This window comes from Nelumbo lutea, chromosome 5, assembly GCF_056320005.1.
Source record: "Nelumbo lutea isolate HS-2025 chromosome 5, American lotus-T2T, whole genome shotgun sequence".
NCBI lineage: Eukaryota > Viridiplantae > Streptophyta > Magnoliopsida > Proteales > Nelumbonaceae > Nelumbo > Nelumbo lutea.
In genome coordinates this window covers 6,723,256-6,746,767 of record NC_142688.1, presented here as the reverse complement: position 1 = coordinate 6,746,767, position 23,512 = coordinate 6,723,256, and the positions used below count along the sequence as shown (strand labels likewise).

General features: G+C 37.5%; 2 protein-coding genes across 2 annotated transcripts; one reads left to right on the top strand and one right to left on the bottom strand.

The window, feature by feature from the left end:
• Nucleotides 1–405: 405 nt before the first annotated feature.
• On the bottom strand, nucleotides 406–1,877 carry LOC148850056 (uncharacterized). Its single transcript, XM_088944616.1, has one exon. The coding sequence runs from the start codon at nucleotides 1,111–1,113 to the stop codon at nucleotides 646–648; it is 468 nt and encodes a 155-aa protein (XP_088800742.1). The 5' UTR covers nucleotides 1,114–1,877; the 3' UTR covers nucleotides 406–645.
• Nucleotides 1,878–20,337: 18,460 nt separating this feature from the next.
• On the top strand, nucleotides 20,338–22,115 carry LOC148850055 (alpha/beta-Hydrolases superfamily protein). Its single transcript, XM_088942439.1, has 2 exons — nucleotides 20,338–20,869; nucleotides 21,071–22,115. The coding sequence occupies exons 1-2, from the start codon at nucleotides 20,481–20,483 to the stop codon at nucleotides 21,978–21,980; spliced, it is 1,299 nt and encodes a 432-aa protein (XP_088798565.1). The 5' UTR covers nucleotides 20,338–20,480; the 3' UTR covers nucleotides 21,981–22,115.
• The last annotated feature ends 1,397 nt before the right edge of the window (nucleotides 22,116–23,512 follow it).

Sequence of the window (23,512 nt, the reverse complement as noted above, 5' to 3'; positions counted from 1 at the left end):
TTATCAGAAAATAAAAATAAAAATAAAAACCATTGATTGAATTCCTGATCCGTAATGTCTATTTGTCATTGAAGATCCCAACCGCTAATTGCGTGTAATTCCAACTCCTGAACCATAATTTCGAACCATATTTAGGTAGGTGCCTGTAATTGTCAGATTTTTAGTGTGAAACCACTCATAGGCGCCCGCTGAATGGTTACGTGATTGATTTTTTCTGATCAGGTCTAGGGTTGGGTAAATTGGCGAAGAACCGAGCCTGAGAGCTGTAGTTGATTTGAAAAGAGAAAACCGTGAAAAAAAAATCTAGGAAGAATTATTTAGGTTTCAGTACCAATAACTGCAGCTTCCACGAATGAGAGATTGTACACCAAATCCTGAATTACATTTGGTTGCATTCTCAAAAAGTTGAAAGGAAGAGATTTAATCATTTAAAGGAAAAGAACAGCCCAATCAGCCTATTTAACAAACAATTCCTCTGCAAATCTAAGCAAGCAAATTAAGAACCCTTTTATGACGAAACTCTCTACAAAGCAATCTTGGCATGGTAGAGAGAGAGAGAGAGGGAGGGCGAAAGAATTAGACTTCCTATTATGAAGTACCTGACCGCTGACTCTGTATATGTTTCCTTCTACACATATATCTGTTCTAACCGAACATACGAGGCCTATTTGTAACAGCATAGCTTCTGCTTCTCGGATACAGCAAATCAGTCTTCACCTTGAAGTCTTGGCTGAAATCACAAGGTTTGTCCTCATCAATTCGTCCGATCCCTACGCTAAAACTCCTGGGCACCTTTCCGTGCATTTGCTGCTGCTGCTGTTGTTGTTCCAGTTGCTGTCTGAGTTCCATCTCAATATGATTCTCCAGACTCCTCCGGGAAGCAGCTCGAATCAGCTCTCGGAGATCATCGTCCTCTCTCGATCTGGACGAGTTGACGCTGAAGCTCTTGGGAAGGTCGGAGATTGGTACAGCAGGGCCACCCATGACGTTGCCGTAACTGTTGGCGCAGTTGGTCATGCTACGGACATAGAAGTCTCTAGCCTTGCAGAGAATTCTGAAGGGTGCCTTGATGCACCGGCCAAGCTTGCTTTCGTTCTTTGCTCTGTTTCTCATGTTTTAACCATACAAACAATCCTATTACCCAATATGACAAAGAAAGGGTATCGGAAACAAGAGGGAGATAGAGAGAAACGAGTGGGTGATTCAATCAACAAATTAAAACATCAAAAGATGGCTGCAGAGATGATAGAGAGGTTAATGCTCTTCTTGGTTTATAGAGGAGTTTGGGTTGACGGTTTTCTCAGGAAATTTGAGAGGGAAAGAAAAGACATAATGTATATTGGTCATTGGGGTCTCCGTAGGCGTTTTGTAATGTGAATGACTTTGGTGCAGCCACCGGCAAGCTTTTGTGGACATTTATAACAGCTGATTTGACTGAATTGAATGGGGGTATAAAACAGAGAGAGACAGACATCCGTCGTCAATCAACGCATAACCTACCTAATGACCTGTTATCTAAAAGATAATGCAATAAATCGTTCAGTATTTCAGACGGTTCAGCTGTTATCAAACGACCCCTTTGATTCTTGATACAAGTAATGTCAAAACTTAAAAAAAAAAAAAGGTCTAAAGATATACGATGACTTTTTCAAAACAAGCGGCCATATAACTAGGTGAGGATGAAAAGAAAGATATAAACAAGACTTAGCCTAGAGAAGGATAAGCTTTCAAAACAGAGGTACAATAATACGCCAATATTGAAAAGCTTTTGTAAATCGTCCACAATCAGCAGCTCAGCTGCCTCCCACAGACTCAAAATCCAACCTGGTAAAACGTTTCCCAAACCCAGGTTCCTGGGCATGAACACAAAAACCACCTTTGCCCATTTGCCAAGCAAGCGGGTCGGATAGGTACTTAAGTAGATGCCTAAGAATTGGGATCTATTTCTCAGCGCGCTTCACACCGATCTCACAGCCACATGGTACGGGAGATATTTTCAATGTACAGCCAAAACATGCTGTAAGGTTGGTGTGAGGAGCAGATGCCTACGGCCTAAGGCTGTAAAAGGTCTGGGTCAATTCGGTAGACCCAACCCTATCTGACCCTGTTACTTAAGAGTTTGGATCTGCATTCGAGTCCTGACTCCTGATCTTCTTTGGGATTCATTCCACTCCTGAATCCTGATTGTTGTTGATAAGGTCAATTTTGAGCTCCAAGTGGATTGATTTCACATGTCCTTACTTTGATTAAATGAAAAGTACACCCACCCACACACCATTGTCAAGGAGTGCATATCCAACATGTTCATATGGCCACATCCACATCAGATTTATCACATGTAGTTTTTATTAGATAAATAACAATTGAACATTTGGCTCCTCCCTTTCCAAGAATATAAAGCGTTCTTCCACGTACACTGATGGATACATTATCAACATCAAACTTTAGATAATTGGGTGATAATAAAATAGGATGCACATAAATAGTGGCGGAGCCAGGGATTTTGTTTTTTGGGGGGATGGGGGGAGTGGTGAGGAAAAGGGAAGTTAGAATGGGGCTTGAATGTTTCTCAACCGTGCATGTGCACATCACTGTTTTTAAAATCAGATTGGACCAGATGGTCCGATTGGAAAAACCGGGAACCGGTCATTTGGCCAGTTTTATTTTCCTCTAAAATCATTTTTTTTGGTCAATAAATCACTGAACCAGCTGGTTAATCGTTCGAATGGTTTTGATCATTTTCCAATCTTTTTAATTTTTTTGTTAAAACGGGCCGACTGTTCAGGTCAAACGGTCGAGCCATTTGAACCAGTAATCGGACCCCTGACCGATTCAGTCACCGATTCATTTTTAAAAACCATGGTGGACATGCTCTGTGGGAAGTTGATCTGAATTCTCACAGAGCCATAGTTCCATGGGTTTGATCCTATGAGGGATGAAGACTAATCATTAATTGGATCACCCACCAGTTGATAGGCCAAAAAATATTCCTTGATATTAATGGATAATGCTTTTGGGTAAACTGCTGAAACCTCTCCTTAGTTTTCCACTGTTGATGAAACATTGAAGTCTCCTCTCAAGTTTGGCAATTGTAATCGCTTTTCTTGAATTTTTTAACACAATTGTAAGTAGATTCTCTCTGTTAGAATCCTCCTAAAAAGAGGTATTAAATTGTTTAATTGTCCAAAATATCCATGCAGATTAATTATTGAGACTGATTTCTACAGAATATACAATACAAATTTAGGGCAAATTTGAAAAATAAACAAATTTCAGAAAAAGAGATTGGGAGAGTTATGACTAACCATTTATATAACGTGAAAGTTTCAAAAATAAACATTTTTGATAAAAAATAACTACATAAATATTTTAAACATTTTCATACTTTCTTTTAGAAGATTCTAACAAAGATGGTCAACTTGCATATTGTAACCATGTGGGGAGATGATTACAATTACCAAACTTTCAGGAGACGTTTCAAAAATTTACTCAATTCTTTTAAATGGTTGGGTTAAATATTAATTAAGTGAGCATTTAATAAATAAATATCCATGGGTTAACGACTTATTAGTTGTTGCTTCTGCCACGGCATTGATTAGTTAATTCTGTCAAACTAGTGTAACATAACCTATCCTAATCATCCTATAGAACAGAAAACAAGGGGAGGGGGGACCTGCATCCATTGTGGAATGAGATTCTAAAAAATTATGAATATGTTCATATTCAATTTGAATTCTATATAGAAGCGTTCATTTTGGAATTTCTCATAAGCAGGCACATGCATTGAACATGTGACCATGGTGTTGCTAGTCGTCAAACAAGAGTTTTTTTTTTTTTTTCTTTTGATACATAATATATATATTTTTTTCCAGCTTCAACTTCATTCTCACTATGAAGTATTCACTTAGCAATGACAACAAAGATATATATGTTATTGTGGCTTTTATCACAAAAGTATTTAAGGCCCAGTTTAAAAGGAATATAAATACAATTTACACAATAAAAGATTTTGTATTCTACAAATTTAAATTTATAAATACTTCACCCAAACTGAGCCTTAAAGATCATTAATAAGAATAAAGGGTTTAAATCGACAACTATTTATCCTTTTTCGATTGTATGATTATATCTTGCTAGTATAAGGGCTATAAAAAGGTAAAAGTACAAGTAATAAGAACTCTGATTTAACCACTAAAACTAAGACAAATGACTACGTTATATAATATAGATATATACAGATGATCAGTCATTTAGAACATGGTTTTCAAAATTGGATTAGATCGGACAGTCAGATTGGAAAAATTGGGAATAGGTCAGGTGATTGGTTCCGTTTTTTTCTCAAAAACCGTTGATTTTGGTCAGTAAACTGCTGACTTGGGTGGTTAACCGTTCGAATGGTTTTGATTGTTTTTTATTTTTAATTTTTTTTGTCAGAACGACTTGACCATTTAATTCGAACAATCAGACCGTTCGACCTAAGAACCAGACCCCTGACCGATTCATTCTCCAAATCGGTTTTAAAAACCTTGGTTTAAAATATTATGGTCACTCCTAACCACCAAAAATTTACAATATTCCAAGCTTTCATTAAGCATTTGAGCTGCTATAGACAAGCGGCGATGGTTAAGTATATGTATTCTGGATAAGTTACTTGAACTAGCTGCACTCAACAGTCATAAAAATGACATTCGGAGCCTGCATGTCTGTGTTCCAGATTTTTACCAAACATGGCTACTGAGTTTTTCGTATAAGGCTCGTCTCAAAATGTGAAAAGCTGCCGTGCAAAAGCGCTCCCAAACAGACGCTAAGAAGGGTCTAGTGTGAATTTGTTCTAATTCACAATAGGACAAACTGTTAATTTGTTCTAATTCTCTTTGGAGGAGAAGACATTTTTTCAAAGGATAAGTAGAAGTTGAATGTTTTACTGGATTAAGAAGGGTCTAGTGCGACTTCTATTTGATTATCTACTTCCTTTTTCTAATGATTTGTTTGCCAATGAAATGTTCTTTTTTATGGTGGATGCGAAAGCTGCGTAGCCTTTCTATCCACTGTTGAAAGGACCTTTTTTTTTTATTTTTTCCTTTTTATAAGAACAAATTTATTATTTTTGCTGGCATTTCAGCTGTTTTATTTTGGAAACAAAATTGCACATGATGGTAAATTTCACAGTATTTTATTATATTTTAACTAAATCACATCATGCATTGATTTGGCGTTTAATGGATATGATAATTTCCAATAACTTTTTTGGCATGCTTTTAATTAGTAATAATTTCATATTCGGTTGGTCAAAAACAGGTTGTTCCAACTGTCAGCTGGTTTGGAGTTTGTTGATATTAAATTTGACAATAATTTCTTGTTTTAATTTATAACACAGACTGATCTAATTTTAATTTACAAACATCTACTCTCAAGTCTCTTTTCCAAATTCCATTTCCTTCCATAACCTTCTCATTGGGGCTCTTCTTAATTCTTATATCGTCAGTCTCAAACCGAATAATGGAAAGAGGATTGTTTCAATTTTTAAATTACCAACTCCTCATGAAATAGCTTAATTAGTTGAGAAGGGTGTTTGGTTTTGTAGCCATTTATTTAAAAAAATAATATTATCAATTGATTATCGTATAGGTATTTATTCCAGAATGTTATTTAATAAGACTATTTATTAAATGAATGTTTTCTCAATTTATGTGAGAATCAACTGTTGAGTGTTCTTTCAACACCCAACCATTTATTTACCATTTAACTTTTATAATGTCATCTAACTGTCAAACAATACCAAATAAACATTTATCAATCACTTTTTTGTTTTTCAATAAAAATGATAAATCTTATATAAAATATTTATTAAATAAACGACAGTACCAAATAATCTCTAAATCTAGAGGGGAGTTTTATTTATTTTTTGTCCTCAAATGTCATATGTTTAGTATAGTTCTTTAGGTGGTGAATGATTTCTTTTCTATTTACCAAGAAAGAAAAACCACAACATAAAACTTTTGCCAAACCCTTAAATAGTGATTTTTTTTTTTCATTTCCTATTGTACAGACAAAAGTTTTTAAATGGAATAAGCAGTAAAAACCCCTAAATTGATCCATGTAGCCCGTACTATATGATGATTATAATATGACTTATTTTTGAAGTTGCAAAAACCGCATATTCATGGAAAGAACAACAATGATGATTATGATATGACTTATTTTGCGATTGCAAAAACCACATATTCATGCAAAGCTTATTGGCATTGTGGATTTTCACCGGCTGATGTTCTTGTTTAGGCAACCTTTTAATCATGTCAGCTCGGATTTGAAATTTTAGATCAATTGTTCTCGTGTTTTTTTCACAAGTGACTAGTAAATGGTAATTGATATAAAAAATTTAAAACTTTATAAAAATAAAATAATTCAATTACGATGCAAAAGTACATAATAAAAGCAAAAAATTAATCAATTACATTAAATATGGGTTTGTTAGGCAAGTTTTTTCTAAGTAAATCTTTCAGCAGTCCGATACGGGTGGCAATGGATTGAATTCAAATTGAATGAATCAATATTTGAATTTGAATCTAATTAGAAATTTTGATATTCATATCTAATTTGATATGTGATGTTGCTCAATCCAAGGTGATGTACGAATCAAGGTTATGGTCAGATAGTCCTTACTTACAGGGCGGAGCAGAGGTAGAAGGACAAAGTCGCACTCCAAGATCTGTGATCAAGAAAAGATGACAGAGGCCCAAGGAGTTATCCCCGAATAGGCACTCTGATGCTCAAATCAGTAGAAGATGGTGGATGGTCAGGCTGAGCAATGAGGGCGTTGATCCGAGCAAAGTAACAATATGGGTGCTAGAAGTTGGAATCCCTTACCTTGAGCAGGAGATATCTTTTTATAACCGAAGGTCCGTGCTCTAATCGGATTAGGTTTCCGAGGCTGTCGGGATGAGGTTAACCACCATGGTCTTCAGGATAAAGTCTTAATCCCCAGCGGAGTTGTCCCCATCCCTCTCCTATTCTTGGTCGTACTTATTTGCATGACATGGAGTTGACGTGGTTGAGAGGATGAGGTGGGGGCTACAGAGGTAGCGTAGCGCGATCATGGCCACGGAGTCGGTGTATGCCATGGATTTGGCATAGCGATGCCAACGTGGCCAAGGTAACTGGGTAGTGATTGGATGGCCACATGACATTTAATGCCAGCTCAACCATGACCCGAATAATACCCAATTGATATTGAAAATTAATATTTGATTTGAATTTGATTAAATATTTGAATATTTGATTCAACTAAGATTTGATTAATTAATTATTTTAAGTAATTAATAAATGTACAAAATAAATATTTCATTTATATAAATATATAAATATTTATATAATTTAATGATATATATAAATTATATAAAACATTTAAATATTTTATATATTATATATAAGTATTAAATGATCAGTCAAATTTGGATATTTATCGAATTGAATCAGATCATATCCAAATTCAATCGACTAGATATTCGACTTATCTAAATTCAATTTGGTCATGTTGAGTATCGAATTCAAAATTGGATTTTTGAATACCATTGATACTCTTTACGGTCTTTAAAGGCAAGACCCCAAAAATTCATGTTGAAGATGTCAATTGCAATGTAATAATTTATCACCGGTTCACTTTTTCATATTACAATTTTTTTTATACCACAGATTTTGCCAAAATAAAATATCTTCTACTTTAAATGCACCTTCCAATCTGAGCCTTAAAGAAAAAAAAATTGCTCCTTTTTAATAATTCAACTTGGTACCATGGATGATAAGATCATAGCTCCTTATTGTGTTGAAAATGTTTGAATGCTAGATGAGGTAGCTTTAACATCCACCATGAAAAATTGGAAGTTCATAATTCTATGAAAGAATGGAATAAAGCTTGTTGGTTGTTTTTCCTTCTTGTTATTCATTTTTTTAATTCTATTTAAAGGATTTTACTGTGGACAACAAAGTATTAATCTATTTCTGCCATGTATTTTTGAGAAATCTGCTTTAAACCTGTGTGGTACTGATTTTCAAGCGCCAATTATTTTTGTATTAGAGTTATTATTTAATGTCATGTCATACTAAAAAAATTAGAATCAGCTAGAAATCGGGAAATCAATAAAAAAAGGTAATCCCTGTAAAGGGCTAATTTCAATAATTGATTTTTGGTGGGGAATCACCAAAATCAGTCAACCAAACATAAATTTCAACACCCATTTCTCTAATGCTGATGTGGCTTCGACATGGCAGTGATTTTCGAAAAATCATCATTGATGTCAAATATCACCTAAGTTATCTAATGTTCGATATTATTTTAAATTTCAACATAAGATATGAATGGACATGTACTAATCCATGCAGCATGCTAGATAGTAAAAATCACTTTGACCAAGAGATTGATGTTGAATCCTTATCGCCAAAAGATTTAATGTTCAATCCTCATCGCCAAACAACTACACCTGCAATAACTGAAACAATAGTTAATCCACTGTAGGAAGATTAGGAGGGCTAATGAGGAAGAGGAGTGCTTTATTATCACACGAGAGGAGATGAGCACCAATAGATGTTGGTTTCTTATTGGCGCGACAGCTTTAGCCTTGACTACAGCAGATTTGGACTCAAATGTCGATATAAAAATAAGCTAATTTATTTCAAATATAAAAAAATAAAATCCAAGGCGATTTCCAATTCAACCGGTTCAATTGAGTTTCAGTCAGATTTTGACCAAAGTTAACAGTTCCGAAGCATATTATGGGTAGTTCATATTTGGAAATCGAAAATAAATCGAATTCCGGATGAGCTCGGTCAATCACTCAGTCCCAACTGATTTTCAAACATTGGATAGAAGAACTAGAGCTGATTTTCAAAATCAGACGTCTGAAATTTCAACTGTACAAAACTTGTTAAAGTTTGGCCATCGACAACGAAAAATAAATGAAAAATCCAATATTAGATTCTCCTATTTTGAATTTAGGTAATAAAATGATGCAACTGTAGTCGTTATTTACATCTATTGATTTTTTTTTTTTTTTTTTTTTTTTGGTTTAGAGGATTTACATCTTTTGATTGATGGTTCCTGCAGAGGGGGTATGTTATTTCCTTTTTTTTTTATCTTAGGGATTTCGACACCATTACAAGAATTAATTCCAGAGAAAAAATAACGATTAAATCATCTATAGAATTTTAATTCCAATTATAATTAATTATATGCTGGTTAATTCTAAAGTTTAATTTGTCAAACAATTAATTATGGAGCAAGATTGGTTAAATGTAGATTAATTATGAAATAGCACCAGCGTCTGGAGAGTGATGTTTTTTTTTTTTCAGCCGGGCCTGAAAGTTTTGGATTTGGACCTAGCTAGGTTTCGTATTCAGGCCCAGTCTGGCCTGAACACACATTCATAAACCCAAACTGAAGCCCTTGGCGCAAGTGCTAAGCCCGGCCTGGCCCATAATCACCCCTACTGAGGATGTCTAACATCAAACAGGTCATGTTTTTTACAGGTTTGGGTCAACCAAAAGCCAACATAAAGTCACTTTAAATTAACCTGGCCCATTATATCCTTTGAACAATAAAGGCTATGTTTACAATTTTTTGAATGCAATTATGTCAATAAGTTAGGGTTGTTTATTTATTTATATAGTAAACACAATGGGGCAGTCTTAGTACGGGCTAATCTCAATCTCAACCCAACTCCACTGATATACATAGCAATAAAAATATAATGGATGATCCCATGGCAGGTGGATTCTCTGAAGCAAAAACCTTTATACACACTTAACATGACAGAACTCGGATTCAGTCCTCACAAGACTGTCTTTACATCGTTCTCGCAATTACTTTTAGTTGCGCATTGGGAATATCTCCCCATGAATACAAACATATAAGTATGGAGATATTCTCAATACATGGTTGAAAGTAGCTGTGAATACAGTGTGAATATAATCTTATGAAGACTGAATCCGATCTTTTGGAAACATTTCTTTATGAATTTAATATATATGTATGGGAGATATTCTCATAGTCGGATGCTATGCGAGTAGAATTTTGCTTGAAGGAAATCTGGGTTCGTTTGACAAAATGGTCGACTTTGTTTGTAAAAGCAAAAATAACTGCCACATCAGAAAAAACCATAATGGTTTTTGCTGATGTAGAAGTTGCTTTTGTTTTTAAAAACAAAACCAACTATGTTGCTGAATATCGCATAGTTATTCACAAGCTATAGCATATCTATTACTATATATTAAAACAAAATGGGTTACCTTAGATGGTGTCTCCTTTTTCCTCATTCCCAAACTAGTTTTTTCCTTGATTGCCTCTATCTTCAAAATACCAATCCTAACACTCTCAACTTGCCATCTTAGCACCCCTATTTTTTCTTTCATTAAAGCCCTACCCATTTATGTTTCTGATTTATAGGAGCTTCTAAATTATCTTCGAATCCTCTCTATTTTTCTAATTTTTTATTTTCTATAATTTTCTTTTGGTTTTTGGAAGATTGCGATTGGTTTTATTTAGTAGTTCGTTGCTTTGAAAATTTTTAAAGAATATGTCTCTCATCTAAACGTGTACTCCACATTTGGTTACTTCTCTTAATCCCCTTCAAAATTAACTCTTTAGGCTTAGTTTGGAAGGGGTACAATGCAAATATGTAGAGTGCAAAACCTTATATTTTGTATTATTTTGTATGCATTTGCATTGTACATATTTGCATTTGTACTCTTTCCAAACCGAGCCTAAACATTTCTGTTATTGGTTACAAATTTAAAATAGATTTAGTCTCTTAATTTAACCTATGACTTTCTATGTTTTAAGGTTTTTCATTATGCTTTCATTCTAGAGTATGCTTTGTGATTGTGTGTGATCTGGTTGTTCCTAGCTAGAGAGTAGTTCGGACGTCGATTGCTTATTTGGCCGGTCGAACTACAAGAAGAGGAAAGCTCAGAGAACCCGGGGTGGGCACTCCGATGCTTAAGTTAGTACTCTTGTTTGATCAAGCTGAATGCTTGAATGCTAGAGTGCTAGTAAGTAGTAAGTCACACGTACCTTGCATCGTTGGGGTTGATGCCCTTAAATAGATGAGATGACATAGATCTCACGAAACACCTCCAAGATCTTTGGCCCGTGTTGTTAGGAGCCCGTTCCGCATCAGGAGGAGGATTTCGTGCTAGCCGATAAGGCTTATTGAGTTTGTCCGATTCAGGCAGGATAAGGATAAGTCCTACAATCGCACGATGTGATCCCAATGAGCTTGGAGACAGCTGGCCCGCTTCTAGAAGATGCCTATGTGTCACATCAACAGGTCAGGCCATCACGAGCAGCTCGGACCTTGGTCCTGACCAAGGTGCCCAAAGTGACCTAGCCTGCTGAGGTGGAAGGAAGTGTCGAATCAATATCCAATCAATAGGTCACTTCCATGTGTCCGTATATGAATAGGTCATGCCAAGTCACCCCTCATCATTTTGCATTCTTTCTTTTATCACCATCAATGTCATTCTTTCTCTTTCTTTTTTGAAGAGCACATAACATTTTCCATCCGGCTTTCATTCTCCATGGTTGATGTACTTTGTTTGTGGATTCATATATTGAAAAACAAATTAAATTATTTTGCCTCTTTTTACATTTTGTTTTGTGTGCGGAGCACAAAACATGCCGTTATTTCCTCTTCTTTTCATATAGGAAATCTCCTTATTGCTTACTCTTAGGCCACATTTCTCTTCGTCGAGTTTCACATTTCCTACAAAAGTACAAAGTTAATAACAAAGTTAAGATCAAGGTTTTTAAAACCGAACCGGGCAATAAATCATTCAAGGGTCCGGTTCCTAGGTTGAATGGTCCAACCATTCGAACCAAATAAACAACCCATTTTGATAAAAGAAATAAAAAATTAAAATAATAAAATAAAAATAAAAGCAGCCAAAAACCGCTGGATGGTTTGAACGGTTCAACTGACCAAGTCAACAGTTTACTAACCAAATTAATGGTTTTTGGTCAATAGACAATTCTGGGGTAAAATGGGTGACCGATTCTCGGTTTTATCTGGTCTGACCATCTGGTCCGGTCCGGTTTTGAAAACTATGGGTAAGATGGTGCATCCTTCCCTCTATTCTATGTCTTTGTTTAGAATCAAGTTTCAAAAATGTGTTCTGCAAATTCTTACTACTACGATTATTTGCTTGAATTGGGCATAGAGTATTGGGTTCAAGTATAAATAGTTGAAGAAAATTCCATATTGAAAAGGAATGAGGGTTGTATGTGGTGTCCCTCTCTTGTAAGTCTTATGCACGTATATACGTGAATCTCAAAATTCATGACACAGATGGAAGAGCCCAAACCTGGTAAATCGTTTCATTATCAACAAAGCATCTAAGTTCAATGTAAATGGTTGGGCCGTTGGAGGATGGGCTTCTGGTTCCACCGAATATACTTGATTGTGGTTTCTAATGCCAATTTATTTTCTTTGAAGAGAGGACCTTCTTTTAATCCTGCATGTAGATTTTGTTCTGTGCCCGTTCCCCCTTGAATTTCACATCAGGAGAAAATTCTCCTATTTTGATTCCTAGGTTATCTGGGTTAAAACGGTCTACTTCCATAGGGAACCCAATTTAATGATGTTTATAAGGAGAAAAGAAGCACTTTGGCTTTAACAAGGTCACTTCGGTGCCCATGCAAGGAAAAATGGTTTGAGTTGGGTCAAAATCCATGTGGACCATGCTCTTCTTTTACATTATTTCCAAGTGGTCACAAATTTTCTATACATGCCTATTCATCACAATTAGAAAATTTTCAAATATAATAATTCAACAAACATCAAGTTTATTTATGTTTGGTTTGAAGGAAAAGGTAGAGAAAGGAAAGAAAAAACAGGAAAACCAATACAAGATTTGTAAAGGTTTTTTTACATTTTCCTTCAAACCAAACTTAGCTTAAACAATTATGATTGGCTAAATTAATTTCGATGATGAAAGTAAAGAAAAAAACAGAGGAGAAATTTTAAATAGTGGAATTTGAACATAATTATAATATACCACAATTTGTTCAGGGTGGGAACTGGGGACTGAGATCAAGCTGTCTAGTGCCTGAGATACCAACACCTCGTTTACAATGCTCTAATCGAATGGTACAGTTATGAATACTTGGCCCCCATCAACTCTTTCTTTTATTTTTGTTTATTGGGCTCGGTTTGGAAAGAAAGCAAATACAATAGTTGTTCTGAGAAGATATTGAGAATTGAGTATGAAAACCATAACTACTTATTTTTGTTTGAGACCCACCATCCAAAGTCTTGAATCTCTTGGTAGACCTGTTCATGGCCGTGTAGCCCGATGGGCCAGCCCGGCCCCTGGATGGGTTTGAACAAGGTTTTTAGTCCGTGGGTTTTATTTCGGGCCTAAAAGCCCAATTCGATTTTTTTGGGCCGGGTTTAGGAATTGTCAAAATAGCTCGGCCCGATTCGACTTTTATACAAGTTTTAAATCCTAAATAATCCTAACCCTTCTCATTCATCTCATTCTCACTTGAAGCGAATCTCAGAGATGAACACTCTCAGAAAGATAGGAACCAGTGAACATTCTCAGAGGCGAACTCAGGCACCGGCGCCACCAGTCGTCTCTCTCCGGTGGTGAGTCCTTTCTCTCTCTCATTAAGTTTGCCCTTAATCATCTTCACCTTTAGGAAAATGAAAAGCGACTGAGAAAAGAGGAAAAAAAATTTCAGCCTCTGTGTGTTATTACGAAGTTATTCTGGGGACTTTTCCTCTAGTTTCCCCTTTTGTTTATCTTGGCATGTGTTGAGGTGGTTAGAAATTATTGAAATCAAAATCTATGGTGCATTGGTTGCACCGCGTAATAAAAGATGTGGAACAATATCTTTGCTTCACATCTTGTTAATAGGGGTGTTCACAGTTAGGTAAATCAAATTGTGGGTCTTTTTTTTTAACAAAATTGGTATTACTGGTTTTTGGAAAATCAGTAATCAAAACCAAACTGAAACTAATCGATTTGGTTTGATTAACTGTCGGTTTGGTTCGTTGGATTTTCAGTTTATTTTTTTAATTTTTATAATATACAATAAAAAATTATAAATATATATAATGCATATTTATTAATTTATAATATATAAAATATATAATATACATAAATATATAGAAATATATGTATACTGGTCGGTTTGATTAACTACCGATTTTTTATATTGATTAACCAAAACTGAACCGATTCCTTCAGTTTTTTAAAAACACTAAACCAAAACCAAACTGACCAGTTTGATTAACCGATTTTTCAGTTCAATTTTGATCAATTTTTTCCGTTGATTTGATTTTCCGGTTTTGTTTGCTCACCCCTACGTGTTAAATGTGAAAATACATTTGTGAAAAGTGAACCAATAAAAGTAAGAGATCTTTAATATGATTGATTGAAATCTAGATTTAACATGGATCCAATGTCGTTAATGCACCATAGTTAAACTCAAGATTTAAACAATTATAATTAAAGAAAGGGATAAGACACCAAATAAGACATATGGCAAACTAGGATTCAAGCAGCTGACCCCATGTAATTGGTATAAAGACTTAGAAGATGATGATGAGAGTCTAAGCATATTTTGTATGTGCAAGGGCACGAATAACAAAATATTAACAAAAAAATATGGTTCAAATAGGACTTTTTAAGAAAAAAAAAAAATTGTTTCATCATGTGGGAAGGACATGATGTTTAAGAATTCGAAGCAAACAAGAAAAGAGTAGAGCTGCGAATCGTATTCGATTGTCCAAATTTAAACCCATTATGGGTGATCCTAATTCGATCCGTTTATGATTGGATCAAATATGAATCTAATACCCACTTGATCTGATAAGATCCAATTCAATTCTCTCTCTCTATATATATACTTAAAATTTATATTGTATATATTAATAAAGATACAACTCTAACCTGGACCCATCTAACGATTTTTTTTTTGTCAACTGATGCACTATGCAAGTTTAAACGATAGAGTTCTAGGTTATACTTAAATCAGACTAGATGGTTGGACCGTTAGAACCAAAAATCAACAATTTATACGGTCTTTGGTTGCCCGGTTGTTAGAAATGTTGCTTCATCAAATTGATTCCTTTTACATTTGTCAATATGCTTCATACTTCTAATATTTACTGTTTAAGTTTTTTTTAATAAAAATATATTTAAATGATGATTTAAAGCATTTCTTTTTCTTTTTCTTTTTTCTCAAAATTTTGAACAAATCGAGCAGTGGGCTGTAGCCTGTAACCCATGACCCAATCACCAAAACAGTTTTTTCTCAAACAGTTTTCTGTCGCAGTGGGCTGGATTCCCATGCTTTCAGAGTGTGGGCAGAGTTTTAAATTGCAGGGAATTCTGTTGCACATTTCTACATTCAATCAGCCCACCTGTTTTTAAAAGAGAAAAGAAAGAAAAAAGAAATCAAAATGCCAAATTTGAATCAAAGGCAAACAGGAACAATTTACCACAATTTCTAAATGGTGGAATGGTGGGGACTGAGATATGGATGTTGAAGGGTACAGTTGCTAATAGTTGTCCCCATCATCATCATCATTTCTCTCTCTCAATTTAGGGAAGAGTGAAAATACAAGTACGTTGAATGTGAAAAGTTGATTAAGGTATTCTAAATAATACTGTATTCACATTATACATATTTGTATTTGCACTCTTTAAACAATTGTCCCCCCATCATTTCATGTACTAGTTAATGACCCCATATTGAGAATTGAGTATGGAACTATAATTGCTTATTGACCCACCATTCAAAGTCTTGAATTACTTGACATGTGTTGAAGTAAGTAGAAAGAAACTATTTAAACACTCATAGTTTAATGAACTAAGTAGAACAGAATGGTAGAATTAGGATCATGCAGCTGACCCCATGTAATTGAGATAAGTCTTAGATAATGATGATGGCAGTCTAACGCTGCATTTGGCATTCCTAATTTTGAGGACTTACCTCCTTTTTGCTGTTAAAATGCCCCCACGAACATAAATTTTTAACTGCAAAAAGGAGATAAGTCCTTAAAATAAGAAATGTCAAATGCACCCTAAGCATTTTTGCAGGTGCAAGGGCATGAATAACAAAATGTTAACAAAAAAAAAAAAGAGTTGAAATAGACTTTAGGCTGTGCTTGGTTGCAGTGTAAATAAGTTTGCAGTGATGCAAAACTATGGTAGTGCAAATGATTTGGGTGCAAATTCTAGTTTATTTTTGTTTCAAATTTTATTTTATTTTATTTGATTGTAGTGCAAATTAAATAAAATAAGACCTGAAACAGTATGAAGTAAAACCCAAAATAAAATTAAACCAGAATTTGCATTCTTTTCATTTACACTTCCATACATTTGTACTATTGTAAATAGGATTGCACCGCAACCAAACACAACCTTAAGGAAAAAATTGTTTCGAAAGTGAAGGACAAAAAGTTTAGGAATTCAAAATAAGTCAGAAGAGAGTAGGGCTGCAAATCGTATTCGATTCTCCAAAATTGATTTCATTTGGAATGGTCCAAATTCGATCTATTTATGATAAGATCAAATATAGATTTACTCCCTGATATGATACATTCCGATTAAATTCTATTTAAATATATACTCATACATGTACTTAAAATTTATATTGTATTAATATAGATGGTTTGAATGTTGTGCTTTCATCAAATTGGCATAAGTTGAAATTTCATAAAGTAATTTTCAATTCATTTTATTCACAAAAAAAAGCAATATTGATGAAGGGTTTTTTGGCAGCACCGTGTTGTTCGGACTACTAACAGATGGCCGATGATTCAGAGGCCGAAGTGGAGGATTTTTGCTAGATGAGGACTTGCATGCGGAGTTGACTACGCCGAGTTGGGGGTAGATTGGGTGTCGAGTTGGGTTGATTGCTGAGCTAGGTAGCTCTTTAGAGAAACCTGCAAGGAATCAATGTTAGAGGACCCATGGTGGCTAACCCAGTGAGGTTGCTCCGATGATTAAGTTAGTACTCTCGTAGTAGATTGCGAGTTAAAAAATCATAAAGTATGATAGAATGTACTTACTCGCCTTTCTCTTGTGTCATTGGGGTTGGTGCCTTTATATAGGCATTGTTTGGTTTGGGCCTTACGCACTACATTCGAGATTTCTAAGAGGTCATGCCTAACTGGTCTGAGATCCTCGGAGGTAACCGCCATGGACGTCGACCATCCTCCCGAACATTCGATACGTGGGCCAACTTTCGAGAAACCTAGGAGCGTCGGGATATGCATGCCGAATTTGTCGGTGAGCACATCTCGTAGGTCACCGCTTGGTCTCCAGTAAGGTCAGCAAGCTCTCGATGGAGGTTGCTCCTTGCATTGAGGTCACTTCGGCCAGTGACGAGGTGCTACAGGCTAACCCTGGATGAGGTGCAAAAAGCCGACCTAAGTTGTGGTCGAGGTCGCAAGGTCGGCGTAAGGTTTCCAGGCCGAGGTAAAAACGAGCCACGATCTGGGACTCCAAATCATCACTTAGGTGGTGTTTAGGTGTCATCTAGAATCACTGATTCGATAAGCTGAAAGTAGCTCGGTGAAGGGAGTAGATCGCTCCTTTTGGCCTAGAATGATTGATTCGATAAGCTTGTAGTCATAAGCGTCGGCCCAATTTGCTTCTCAAGTCGGAAGAGTCCAAGTGTTTTTAGCCTTACGTAGGACCTCGCCGTCTTGATTATCGGGGCACAAGAGCGAATTCATCTGCTCAATGAGAGGTGGAGTAGGTACCCCGAGGGCATCTACCTTATTAGGGATGCGACCATCAAGGGGTTATACAGTTCAACTAAGTACCTCAAGAGCGAAGCTCATCATTCCATCCTCAAGAAGGGGCTCTGTGTGGTTGTTTTATCATGTCTCTCCACCTAGGTAGACTTCGACACAATGTTTCTCGAGCCAGTTCTCAAAAGAGTAGCCAGCGAGTTCGATGCGGAGCTAGGAACCAAGATGGAGGTCGACCGTGAAAAGATCGACCAAGTTTGCAACCATCATGATGCTGAAAGCGAACTAGTCTTTCCTTGGTTTTTCTTTCTTGTTATGAATTAATCTTCCTTCCATCATTTCTTTTTCTCTCTTTCTTTTTCTCCAAAAAATTTTCTAAGTGTGGATTCACCCGAGGTGTTGAACTGGTGGGCTGGGCATAGTTAGGAATAATCCGAGGTCAATGTAAGCCGAGGGGCGTGAACACTACAGAGAACGTATCTGACATGTTTGCACACCGATGGAGCGAACTGCTTTTTTATTTCACCCATGCCGGAGAGGCGACTGGGGTTTATGTTACCCCTACTGAAGCGACTAGGGTTTAGGTTGCCCATGCCAAAGCGATTGGGTCTTGTGTGGTGTTGAGTTCTTCTGTCAGCTCGCCATCATAACCCTTAGGCCTAGGGAGCGACTCGTAGTCCACTTTTCTTATTCTTGACTTTGCCCATGCCGAAGGGGCGACTAGGTCTCAGGTTGTGCCAAGGTCTTTATTAGCTCGGCACCTTAGCCCTTAGGCTCTGGGAGTGAATTTGTAGTCCACTCTCCTTAATATTATTTGGCCGATGTGCGGCCTGACTTTTCCACCTACGTGGGTGGTCATTTTGTAGTAACTTTTCATATGGCTACCTCTACGTCATCCCGTGGGATTATCTTCCTGAGTGCTTGCGAGACCACGACGTACATGTTCTGTCCCCCGCTTGCGAGGGCATAATGTTGTTGTCGGTGTGAGTTGACAGTTCAGGGCCACGACTGCACTGCATTAGCCTCATAATGACACTAGTCGTCCACTCCTACAAGAAGCCATAGGGAGCTTGACCTGCGGGAGCAACTCTACTAACTATAAGTTTTCGACTTGCTTGGGTGCCTTGAGGGGCTTGACCCGCAAGGGCGTTTGTATAGTACATAGGCCACTAACTTCCATGGGAGTCGCGAAGGGTTCAATATGTAGGGGACACCTCACGAAGAGGACTGATGAGGCTTATCTGGGCTAAAATAAAGTCGGCAGAGCTGCTTAGTTTGTTGGCCATCAACTTCCTATGGGAACCATGACTGGCTCAACCTGCGGGGACAACCTTACTCCGAGGTGCTTGTCACCAAACTGTTGGTTGTTAAGGTCGTTCTACTGCTACCTATTCAGCATCAACATGAATACGTTGAGCTGCTCCCATGCTCACATATGGAAATTCATGCTTCATCTCATGGAACTGCCGCGCTTCGATCCGACAGGAACTGCTGATGGCTCTACTACGGGGAGAGGGGCATTCACATGTGGTAGCGGGATATTTATCTAGGGCGCTGGGGATGCTGAGTTCGGCCTGAACTTGTCTGATTGTCATTGGGCCAAATCTGCCTTATCAAATATCAAAGTCATTCTTACTTCATTTTTATGAATAACATAAATATTATGATCATTTTTAGTTTAATTTACTTACACCATTTAATATTTGATTACAATCCAAATTGAATAATACCCGATTCAATTTGATCGGTTTGCAGCCCTAAAAGGGGTTAGCTGTTGTAATTGATCAAGTTGTAGAAAAAAAATAAAGAGAAAAACAAAAATAGTAAAAAAAACTCACATTTGAATTAAATTTAAAAAAAATATTAATTAAAAAAACATCATAAGGAGAACCGCATAATTCTGACTAATAATATAAAATAGGCATATCAGAAAGGATTGAAAAGGGACTAGGATGGCCGAATGGACTTCAAGGTGGGGTCCAGTATAGCTTGGTTTTTATATAAGACATCAACCTCACAGGTTGGGCTTGGGCCTGAATTTTCTTCTTTATTTGGGCCAAAAATGAAGAAGGCGGGGGGTAGATTGGGCCTTGATACAGTTCTAATTTCAAAGTTGCTAATTGATTTTCACTTTCTCAGCCCAGCCCAATTCATCAGGTATAGGTTCGGCTTGAGAGGTGGAATCCTTATTTTTCCTAGTTTTAACTTTAAAGCGTTCACTCTAAAATCCAATACTCTCTAATCTGATTCTACAACTCCAAGTCTGGAACCAAGAAGAATAAGGTGCGTCCGGTTAAATTTTGGAATTTTCCTGGTGCAAAAAGGACAAAACACAACCTGCCCTCAAACTCACATAATAAGGAGTACGTAGATAATCCTTCTAAGATCCTTCGTAGTATCAACCGCTACCGTTGCGTGGTCCCCACCTAAAGCTAAAAACTCCCTGATGTCATTCATGTCATAGCTCGGTAAAACAGATGCCATGTCGTATTTTCATTTGTCCGAAGAGGAAAGGATAAGAAAAAGGTAAGCAGCATCATACTTGCGTCCCACACGTACGGTCATACTCGAATTCTCCACCACAATTGGATTTATGGACACGCAACCATCCAAGTTGCAGCTTATCTAGCCCCCATTGCCATTGCTCCGTCCCTCTGCGCTCTCTCTCTCTCTCTCTCTCTCTCTCTCTGTATCTCTGTCTGTCCAACAAAAACGAAGATGAAGGGATTGAAAATCTTGTTGGTGTTGGTTGACATGGCGTTAACTCTATGCGCTTGTCATTCTAGCGCTGCTCTTCAGCCTTTGATTCTGGTGCCTGGAAATGGCGGAAACCAGCTTGAGGCCCGCCTAACAGGCGCCTTCAAGTCATCGAGCCTGCTGTGCTTCCAGCCGTTTCTTCATCACAAGGAAGAAGAAAAGAGTGATTGGTTCAGGCTGTGGTTCGATCCCAAAATTCTGCTATCTCCTTTCACTAGGTGCTTTGCTCAGCAGATGACCCTTTACTACGACCCAGACAAGGATGACTACCATAATGATCCAGGTGTTGAGACCAGGGTTCCTTTCTTTGGATCTACTCAAAGCCTTGCCTACCTTGATCCCAACCTTAAGTAATCTCTCTCTCTCTCTCTCTCTCCCTCTCTCTCTCTCTCTCTCCCTCTCTCTCTCTCTCTCTCTCCCTCTCTCTCTCTCTCTCTCTCTCTCTCTCTCTCTCTCTGAACATTCAACATAGAGGGGTTCCTTTCTATAATATGAGTGCTTTATGATCGCATTCTTGTTTTTCTTGCTAACTCTGTTGTTTCAATCCCCAGGCACATAACCTCATATATGGCAAACCTTGTGAAATCACTGGAACAAATTGGCTACATAGATGGTGTAAACCTATTTGGAGCGCCATATGACTTCCGCTACGGTCTAGCCGCAGAAGGTCACCCATCTTTCGTGGGCTCTCGCTTCCTCCATGATCTAAAGGAACTGATCGAGAATGCAAGCGCGACTAATGGAGGAAAGCCTGTGATAATCATGTCTCACAGCTTAGGAGGCCTCTTCGTGCTCAACCTCCTCAACAGAAATCCACTCTCTTGGCGCCGGCGATACGTAAAGCACTTTGTTGCACTGTCAGCGCCATGGGGCGGAACCGTTGAGGAAATACTCACCTTTGCTTCAGGCTACACCCTTCGCGTGCCCTTAATAGACCCTTTGCTGGTAAGAGAGGAACAGAGGACCTCAGAGAGCAACCTGTGGCTCTTGCCTTCTCCTAAAATATTTGGCCAGATGAAGCTTCTGGTAGTTACCCAGAATGCAACTTACTCAGCATCTGATATACCACGATTCCTGGAGGATATAGGTTTCCCCCAAGGAGTTCAACCTTACAAATCGCGCATTCTGCCACTAATCGAACACGAACAGTTGATAGCGCCAGAGGTGCCGGTTACTTGCATAATTGGGTATGGCGTCGAGACTCCCGAGACCTTGTTTTATGGAAGTGAGGGGTTCGATAAGCAGCCTGAAGTTGTTTATGGGGATGGGGATGGGACTGTGAACATGGTAAGCTTGTTAGCTGTTGAAGCCAAGTGGGCCGACACGGCAGCGCAGCCTCTTAAGGTGATCAGAATCCCTGGTGTTTCTCATACGGGCATCCTCAATGATATTGTTGCACTTGAGAAGATCATTACTGAAATTTCTGATATAAACTCAGTTGTTACTGGCTCTGTTGCATAGAAGTTATACTTATACCTATAAATTTCTTCCTCTTTTTTTTTCTTCTTTAATTCAAATATTGATTTGTTCCTTACAACTGAGATATATGGTTGTTCTAAATTGGACCTTGAGAAATGAGGATGGTTTGTTTCTTAATTATAAGTGCATATTGGACGCCTCTGGCTCTGGTTGCTTTGGGTGGTGTTTGCCACAAGGATTTACTACTAGACGACTCAAGTGAAGTGTGGGCAGTGGAGGAAAGTATTCATGGGAAAGCAGGTATGATGAGAGGGCCAGAGGGAACAATTTTGATGCTAGGCCCTGGCTCTGTTCGTAGAACTCCTATTCTGTAGAGGCCTAGAGGGCCGAGGTTTGATCAGGAGAAGAAGACAGGAGACATTTCAAGCTGCACTGGGTCGAATTTTAGACCCAATCAACATTGAGTCAGGATCTCCTGCACTCGTGTTCTCCCATTGGTTGCCCGCTCAAGAGAAAAAAGACATTCTGTGAAAAAACATATATAGCAGAAGAAAATCAGAAAAAGCTAACCCTTCTTAAAGCCAAGGTCTTCCATGGATGACGTTTTTGACGTATCTCTGATCCAAAACAAGCGGAATCTTGGGTGAGTTCAATAAAATAAGCAAGATAAAACATGGCAGGAGAATAACAATACAGAGCAGTTTCTTGGGTGAAGTCAGCAACACAAAACAGCAATATTTTATTGGCTCTAGAAGTTAAATACCACCTTTTTATACAAAAACTAATAAAAATTTTTGCAAACTCTGTTTTAAGACCTTCCCGGCACCATAGATATTGCCCGGTTGTAAGTAACCTCTGTTTTATCTCAACTCAAAACACAAGATGCTCAACCATCTGTTGATAAATGAACTTTTGTTTAACCTCTCTGTTTCACATGAACCATCTTTACCTTTCATCGTCCTTGCACTATCAGCTTTCAGAGGCCCATGGGGTCCTTTGGGTTCATTGAGAAATCCTTGATTAAATACCTTTTAATTTCCTTTTTTCTCAGAGAAACCGTTAATAGAATACCTTGGCGGAGGAAGGGTTAGGTTTTTTATTTTAATTTTAAGTTTTTGAATTTGAAAGTAAAGAAAATAAGACATAATGGAGGGACTCTTGATCTTCTGCATTAACACAACTACACAAGTGGATTAGCTGCATTTGATGGCTGTATTATGGGACTCTTGATCTTCTGCCCAAGTCTACCCATAATACAGTATCCCCATGTATTGAAACATCTCCGGTGCAAAATACCATGTAAGGGGATGAGATGTTCTACATGTGTGACTGTGATGATATGTGGGTAAACGTGGGCAAAGTTATTGTGACTCGTATTAAGGATTGTTTAACCAATAATAATGCCCTGCCCTACCTCAGACATCAAGTGTTTAAGGCCCACAACCACTCCGATATACGCAATAGCTGATGTAGGCATTATTACTGGCTAAACAGCCCCGAACACAGCTATCAGTTTTAGTTAATTAATCTGAAGGCTCTTCATATAACCAGTAACCACTATCAAAAGTCAAAAC

Bases quoted from the DNA above. Each gene is read 5' to 3' on its own strand.
- LOC148850056 (XM_088944616.1), bottom strand. From the start codon at position 1,113: ATGAGAAACAGAGCAAAGAACGAAAGCAAGCTTGGCCGGTGCATCAAG.
- LOC148850055 (XM_088942439.1), top strand. From the start codon at position 20,481: ATGAAGGGATTGAAAATCTTGTTGGTGTTGGTTGACATGGCGTTAACT. The intron at 20,870-21,070 runs GTAATCTCTCTC...TTCAATCCCCAG, and splicing joins TACCTTGATCCCAACCTTAA to GCACATAACCTCATATATGG.